Source organism: Castor canadensis, chromosome 17 (assembly GCF_047511655.1).
Source record: "Castor canadensis chromosome 17, mCasCan1.hap1v2, whole genome shotgun sequence".
Classification (NCBI taxonomy): domain Eukaryota; kingdom Metazoa; phylum Chordata; class Mammalia; order Rodentia; family Castoridae; genus Castor; species Castor canadensis.
In genome coordinates, this window is record NC_133402.1 from 15,944,913 (window position 1) to 15,953,372 (window position 8,460).

The 8,460-nt window shown below is 43.7% G+C and overlaps 1 protein-coding gene and 1 pseudogene across 1 annotated transcript in view; one reads left to right on the forward strand and one right to left on the reverse strand.

Moving 5' to 3' along the window:
* Nucleotides 1-839, reverse strand: part of Itgam (integrin subunit alpha M) — a 46,183-nt gene extending 45,344 nt beyond the window's left edge. The window contains exon 1 of the mRNA XM_020179599.2: nt 689-839. Coding sequence (XP_020035188.2) covers nt 689-716 — 28 coding nt within the window. The 5' untranslated portion in view covers nt 717-839. The remainder of the gene's footprint in view (nt 1-688) is intronic.
* Nucleotides 840-6,204: 5,365 nt separating this feature from the next.
* LOC141418624 (eukaryotic translation initiation factor 4B pseudogene) lies at nt 6,205-7,873 on the forward strand (annotated as a pseudogene).
* Nucleotides 7,874-8,460: the final 587 nt, after the last annotated feature.

Genomic DNA, 8,460 nt, shown 5'->3' on the forward strand with positions numbered 1-8,460 from the left:
GTAAATGTTCTTCTGCAACCTACAGCTTCGATTTCAACCAGCGACCACTGGTGGTTCACCACGCTTGCTGAGTCACAGCCTTGAGACCACATCATGGGGTGCAGTGAGGCCCCTCTGAGCCCACAAATGGCCTCTTTCCCATTGCACCACCGCAATGATTTGCTCAACTATTCACTCAGTTAGAAAACTTCCTTCCTATGCAATTCTCCAGAATTTCAGTCCCTTTCTTACTCTCCACAAAATGTAAGCATAAACGGGAAACAAACTCCAATCATTTTGGTTCATCAGTCATTCAACAATTTACACCTAGTCCTTGTTAAGTAGAGCTGGAGGCAAAGTAGAAGAAAGAAGGTAGAAACATTATAGGAGGAAAGCTCAACACTTGCTGTGTAACCCTGAGTATATCGTTGCACCTCTCTGGGCCTCAGTTTCCTCATCCTTGAAGTGAAGGGCTACCAAACAGCCTTGCAGAATTAATAAACAAGTATTCATCCAGGAGTCCCTGGCCATCCCACCTTGGTCCAACTCTACTTTCTGCTTCTCCTTGAATCTTTTATCCTTCCCCCAATCCCCTTTACCTCTCCCCATCTAACTTCTACATCTATTCTTCTTTTTTCTTTTTTTTTTATTCAAAAGTTCCCCTTCCCCCCAAACCCCTCACCAAGGGGCACACACATCCCTGGTGTACCTGTTAACACAAGAAGTCCGCAAGTCATGACTGAAAGGCGCAAGAACCTGGAAGAAGTGTGAACCCTGGACTTCTTCTTGACAAGGCACCACTGAGCCTCCCTCTTCAAGAAAGTCACCAAAGCCAGGAAGGGTAGAAAAGAGAAGTGGGAGGCAGGAGGCTGTTCAACACTCAAAGGAAGAGGGCGGAGGCTCAGTGAGCACCCAGCCCTGCCTAGCCTCCTCCTGGGACAGCATTCAGCACTTTCCCTCCTGACCCAGTTTCCTGGCCCAAACCACCAACCAAAAGATACCATTTGTCACCCACTTGCTTCTGGGGTTGGCCAAAGTATTATGAAAAGCAAGCTAAATGGCCTTGGGGTCTGCCTCCAAGAATGTGAGCTCTGAACCCTAATACATACCAGACAGCTGTGGGAGATCAGACTCTGGGTCTCCCCCAAAACACACTTTACAAAATTTCCCTGCTTCAACCCACAGACATAGGCGCTCCCTCCAGCCAGAACTCTTCTTGTCAGCCATCAACTAAGACAACTCAGTACAGAGAACCTTGATGCCTTCTGAATATTTTGCTTTTTTAAAAAGTCTCAAGAGCCAGACATGGTGGCGTGCCTGCCCCTCTAATCTCAGCACTTGGGAGGCAGAGGCAGGAGGATCCTGAGTTTAAGGATAGCCTGGATGCACAATGAGACCCTACAAGCCAAAAACATATTTGAAAGTCTCAAACCTGTTCCCCAAAATTTTTCACCTCCAAGAATTTATCTTACCAAATCACTAAGAATGGCCAAGTGCACTGACTTGCGCCTGTAATCCTAGTTACTTGGGATATGGTGATCAAGAGAATGGCAGGTGGAGGCCAGCCCAGGCAAAAAAATAGCAAGACCCCATCCCAACATGCAAATTGAGTGTGCTGGTTCACATCTGCAATCCTCGTTATGTAGCAGGTATAAGTAGGAGAATCCTGGTCCAAGGCCAGACCCTGATAAAAAAAACCACACAACCCTATCTGAAAAATAGCCTAAAGCCAAAAAGGCTGGAGGTGTGGCTCAAGTGGTAGAACCTTTGCCTAGCAAGCATGAGGCCCTGAGTTCAAAACACACACACATATGCAGGAAAACCAAAATATTAATAATAATAATCTCCGAGATAACAGGGTTACAGATATATTCCATTATCCATTACTTCCCTGCAAACAACTCCAAAACAAAGTAGCTTCAAACAGCAGTTTGCCCTCATCTCTCGTGAGATCCCAGCCTCAGCAGTTCCCACTGGAGCATCTCACAAGATCGCAGTCAGATGCTGACTAAGGTTGGAGTCATCCAAGGCCCTTGAGCTAGGCTCCCATGCAGTCACTCACATGGCTGACTGTGGGTGTTTCCTGTCCACTGCTGGAAGCTCAGGTGGGCAATGAGGCACCCACTCATGTCCTCTCCACATGGCTGGGACTTCTCCCAGCATAGGTCTGCATGTCAGGAGCAAGCGCTCCAAGACAGGAAGTGAAAGTTTCCGTCCTCTTAAGGTCCTGGTCTAGAATCTGGCACAGTCAGTTCTCCCAAATTCTATTGGCCAAGCAGTCACAGAGCTCACCAGTCACAGAGGTCACAGAGTAGTACCAGGTGCTACTCAATGAGAGGCGTGTCCAAGATTCTGTAGCTACCTTTTATGAGCTACAGAGTGTTTTTCATTTCCCTCTATATGCTTTTTTCATTTGAAACTTCTTTTTGAGACAAGGTCTTGCTATGCAGCCCAGGCTGGCCTTGACTCAAGATCCTCCTGCCTCAGCCTCCCAAGTGCTGGGATTACAAGTGTGTATCACCACACCCGGCCACCCCCACTCTTAATAAACTCTTAGCTTGGGCTCATGTATAAGTGGATCATGAGACAAGGATTTAGGTGCAAGTCACTTATCTGGAAGGTCATCCAGAAAACACTAATGTGTGAGTGGGGAAAGGGGACTACATTCAAATCCACAGCTCCTATCACTGTTGATTGAGGGGCTGTCTCTGGGGAGTCCTCCATTCTCTGGTGCTCCCAGCTTGCCCTTGGTCCAGGTGTAGGAGGCTCCAGGGGCTGGAGAGAGACCTCAGGTTGCTGGTGCTCACACAAGGTCAACATCACATGCCAATGAGGTACGGATACTCAAATATTTTTTCCTACCACTAATCATTATATCAAATTGTACTACAAATTTTTCATTGCCTATTGTCTGAGTCCCCTGCAAGGCTGTAAAATCTCCATGAAAGGAGAGATTCTTGACAGTCTTACTCAAAGCTGTATGTCCAGTGCATAGATGGTGCCTGGTTCAGAAGAGACATCCAATAAAAATGAATTGAATGAGAGAAAGAATTCTGGGGACATGACAGACTTGGAAGCACCAAATCCATGTTCCCATCTATACAGGAATTGTACTGGCACAATCTAATGCTGTATTCGGGAGCTCTGAAAGCTATTCAAAGTCTTGCAAGTTGCAGGGGAAGACTTGGATATAAATTGCAGTCGAGTTGGGTCAATGTTAATACTAGGCACTGCAGCACTTACCAGTTCCCCACCACCACCACTGCCACAGCCAGGCATGCATTCCAGAGGCAGCTTGCAAGCTGCCTATGGGAGATAGGGTGGGCTACAAGACACCCTCCAAACATCTGATATTAGTGCTCTGGTTGCTGAGTGCTGCTTCCAACCTCAGAGGTACAGACGGAGATGGGAAGTCATTGCTGGATCACCCCCTTTGTAGAATGAGCCTTCCCCCTCTGGCTGAAGCAATCTCCAGGAAATTTAAAGGTGCAATGCCTTTTTTCTTCTTTATTTTTCTCTTTTTCTTCTTTTGAGAGCCAAACATTTATGAACTATGGCATTCAAAAGCAACCACATTAATCAAGTTCCCCAGAACCACAGAAAATCCTATGGAAGGGAAGAATCTGATTTCCAGAATTATCACATTATTAGGTGCAAATGTTTAGTTTTCAACCAAAACAGCATAAGGCATACAAAGAAACAGAAAAATATATTCTATTCAAAAGAAAAAGACAACAGAAACCATTCAAGAGAAAAACCAAGTCTACTAGACAAAGACTTCAAGGCTGGCAGAGTGGCTCAAGTGGCAAGACCACCTGCCTAGAAGCCTGAGTCCCTGAGTTCAAACTCCAATGCCACCAAGGAAAAAGACTTCAAAATATCTGTCTTAGTGGCTCACACTTGTAATCTTAGCTTCTTGGGAGGTGGAGATCAGAAGTTCATGGTTCAAGGCCAGCCCAGGGAAATACTTTGTGTGACCCTATCTCAAAAGTACCCAACACAAAAAAGGGCTGGGGGAGTGGCCCAAGTGGTGGAGTACCTGACTAGCAAATGTGAGGTCCTGAGTTTAAGCCCCAGTACTGCCAAGTATATACATATATATATCTGTCTTAAAGATCTTAAAGAATTAAATGAAGTCTTTCATACACTTATATAAAAAAGAACAAAGAAACCTCTTACAATCGCTTTTTAAGTGGGGCAGATCGGGGGTGGAGGGGGAAAGGTGGTGAGGTGATCTAACCAATGTACAATATAAGCCTATTTGAAAATGTCGTAATGAATACCCCCTGCACATTGAAGGTATCTTAATAAAAAATTTTTTTAAGAATTAAATGAAGTCTATGGTCAAATCACCCTGAACGTACCCAATCTCATATGATCTCAGAACCTAAGCGTGGTCAGGCCTAGTTAGTACTTGGATAAGAGAACTAAAGGAAGATGTATAGAATGTCAAGAAAACAATCTCTGAACAAAACAGAAATGCCAACAAAGAGATACAAAAGTTAAAAAAGAAATTTTGGATCTGAAAAGTACAATAACTAAAAATGAAAAATTCACTAGAGGAATTCAATAGCAGAGCAGGCAGATGAAAGAATAAGCAAGTTCAAAGTTAGTACAATGAGAATTAGAGATAGAAGAAAAGTGAACAGAGCTTAAGGGCCTATGAGACACCAACAGAAAGACCAACAAGTGCATTGTGGGAGTCCCAGAGAAGAGGACAAAGAAAGGGGTAGATAGGATATTTACAGAAATACTGTCCAAAAACTTCCCATCTTTGATGAAAGTCATAAATAAGAACATTCATGAAGTTCAACAAACTCCAAGTAGAATTCAGCCTACTGAATCACATAGGCTAACTTGGAAAGACAAAGTTAAAGAATTTCAAAAGCAGAAAGAAAGAAGTGACTTGTCATGTACATGAGATCCTCAATAAGATTATCAGAAATTTTAGAAGACAGAAGGCAGTGAGCTGGTATATTCAAAGAACTAAAAGAAAACTCAACCAAAAATTCTATCTCTGGCAAAATCTTTCCTTCAAAAATGAAGGAGGAACAAAAGAAAATAGTTTTAATTTTTAAAATGAAGGAAATATTGGCCAGGTGCAGTGATCCACACCTGTAAGCCCAGCTACTTGGAATGTGGAGTTAGGAGGAGCATGGTTCAAAACCAAGGCCCCCCCCAAAAAAAAGTTAGCAAGCCCTATCACAAAAAACAAGCTTGATGTGCACCTGTGATTCCAGCTTCTCAGGAGGTGGAGGTAGGAAAATCACAGTCCAAGGCAGGCAAAAGCTCGAGACCCTAGCTGAAAAGTAACTAGAGCACAAGAGCTGAGGCATGGCTCAAGCACTTCCTTGCCTAAGAAGCACAGGCCCTCAGTTCAAGCCCCAGTATCACCAAAAAAAAAGAAGAAAAAATTAATAAATTCTTTGATAAACAACAGCAAAGAGAATTCAATGCTAAAGAGAGTTCTGCAGATAGAAATTAAAGGACACTAGACAGTATCCAAGTCATATGAAGAAAAATGATAAAGATAAATACATGTGCAAATATAAAAGCTAGTGTTGTGATAACAATGGTATATAACTCCACTTTTTGTTTTCTACATGATTTAAGAAACAGCTGGGCACTGGTGGCTCACACCTGTAATCCTAGTTACTCAGGAGGCAGAGATCAGGAGGATCACAATTTGAAGCCAGTCTGGGCAAATAATTCACAAGATCCTATCTCCAAAATATCCAACACATACACACACAAAAAACAAGGGCTACTGGAGTGGCTCAAGGTATAGGCCCTGAATTCAAACTCCAGTATCACAAAAAAAGAGAGAGACAGAGAAAAATGTTTTTATTTATTATTTTACATTTTTGGACACACATCATATAAAGATAATTTTGTGATGTCAACAACTGACAAAGCCAGGCAGAGATCAGGAGGATCATGATTCAAAGCCAGCCTTGTGCAAATAGTTAGAGAGACCCTATCTTGAAAATACCCAACACGTACACAAAAAAAAAGGCTGGCAGGGTGGCTCAAGCAGTAGAGCGCCTGCCTAGCAAGTGTAAGGCCCTGAGTTCAAACCCCAGTACCACAAAAAAAACAGAAAGAGGCACAGCCTGAGCTGTTAAAGGAGCAGCATATGCCCTATTGCATTGTCTCTCCCTCTCCCAACATGGCAACCTCAGGGAAGGAGGAGGAAAAGGAAGAGGATGAGGAGGAGAAGAAAGAAAGAAGAAGTCCTCCCTAAAGGACTTTCTGGCTGAGGATGGTGAGACTGGTAGAGGAAGCAACTATATCCCCAAACTAATCACCTGGGCTGATGAAATGGGTGACCTGGAAGGAGATGTTTCAGCATCCTAACTAAAATGTAATGATGATCTCGTTCATGTATAGAGCACCTCCAACTGATCTGTCCATCCTTCTCACCACTACATGGGCTGCTCAGGAACCCAATATTGACCAGAGGTGGACTCCTAAATCACCACCCTACAAAGCTTTTCTAGGGAACGTGTTATGATGGGACAGAAGACTCCAGTAAGCAATTCTCTAGAGTATTAAATAGCAATGTGTGCGTTCACCCTGGGAACCCAGAAGTCCAAAGAGATTGGAAGGTTTAGGGTGTGCTGAGCTTGAGGACCTGGATTCCCTGCTCAGTGTCCTGAATCTTAAGACAGAGTGGATGTTGCTGATCACGCACAGGACAAGGACAGAAACGGTCATTCTTTAGACTGGGATAGAAGTCAAGATTCTGACAAAAAAAACAGAGGCTGGAGGTCCTTTCCTGGCACAGAGAAATGATAGAGCTTTGGAGATAAGTATGAAAAACATTACAATTCAGACTGATATTGTGATGGGGATGGGGATGAATATCGTGATGGCCCATGCCAGGACATGGATTGCTATGATGACCGAGGCAGCAGAGTCTATGACAGAGGCTGTGATTCCAGGATAGGCAGTGGCAGAAGAGCATCTGGTAGTGGATACCATAGGGATGATGACTCCAGAAGAGGGGTGACCACTATGAAGACCCATATGACAGAGGTGATTACTCTTGGGAAGATGAAAAGTATGATGACAGAAGTCAGAGGTGTCCATCCCACCACCGCCCTCCCCATAAAAACTTACACTGAATCTAAAACCTGGGAGTTCTCCTAGGGAAGAAGCTTCCTCTGCCTGCACCTCCCAGTCCAGCCCAGTAGCTTCCTTCTTTGGAGAGACAAATCCTGTTGACAAAGCTACCTACAAAGGAAAAAGAGAAGTAGAAGACCAGCTACAGACTGAGCAAGAGAATTGTGGCATCAGTGGGATGAGCCAAAACTAGCACAGTGGCCCAGGAGAGACATCCAAACTGGCCAAGTAAAGAAACTCAGAACCAGAAAGTGGAAGACAAGAAATGAGTCATCACAGACTGGGATCTTAGCCACATCAAGCAGAAGCAAGTTAGGCCCAAATGCATGAAGGAGAGCAAGTGAGAAGTTTCTAGAAAATGAAAATTCAATTAAGTAGAAGACTGTCACGCTCCAACTTCTAACCTACTTAGCACCTAAAGGCAGTGCCAGCATCTCCACCAAAGGAGAACATATGGGTGAACTGGTGTTCAGAGCTCAGACCCACAGAAATGCCCTACAAGTGGCTTGGGAAAGGTGGCGCTGACTCAGCCATCTGAGGAAGAACCAGCAAGGAAAGATGAAAATACAACAGATAGGATGAGTGTCTCAAATGTCCAAACTGGGAACTCCAGCTGTTACCCAGGAGATGAAGGGAACAAAGACCATTGGAAGGAGTCAGATAGGAAAAATGGCAAGACTCCAGATCTGCACCTGAGCCAAAGAAACCTGAGGAAAATCCAGTGAATTCAGTCTGCAAGGAAGTATGCTGCTTTCTCCAGGGATGGTGAGATGGAAATGAGGGAGAAGGCCATACTGAATAGACCCCTACACCCTGTGCCTCCTCCTAGACTCACTCTACCCTAGAACATTCAAGAGCAAACTAAACCTCTATCCAGACAAGGCTAAATAAAACTCACCATCTCCTGGAGAACTTTCTTAACTTTTTCTTTCTTTTTGGCAGTACTGGGCTTAAACTCAGGGCCTTGTGTTCTCTAGGCAGGTGCTTTTACTGCTTGAGCCACTCCCCCAGCCTTTATTTATGTTGGGTTTTTTCGAGATAGGGTCTCGCAAACTATTTGCCCAAGCTGACTTCAAACCACGATTCTCCTGATCTCTGCCTCCTGAGTAGCTAGGATAGGATATGAACAATAAGGGATTCTTATTCTCAAATTTTATCTAAAAAACATTTTCATCTCTGGAAAATTCTAATGCCCTAGATCTCAGGAAGTATATATTGTCCATTGCCAACAATACATTCTTAAATAACAAAGAAATCATCAGAAAAGAAATTCAAAAATACTTAGGTATTAAAATGAAAAACAGCATAGTAAAACATAGGATACAGAAAAAGCAATGGTAAGAGGGAAACTGTAGC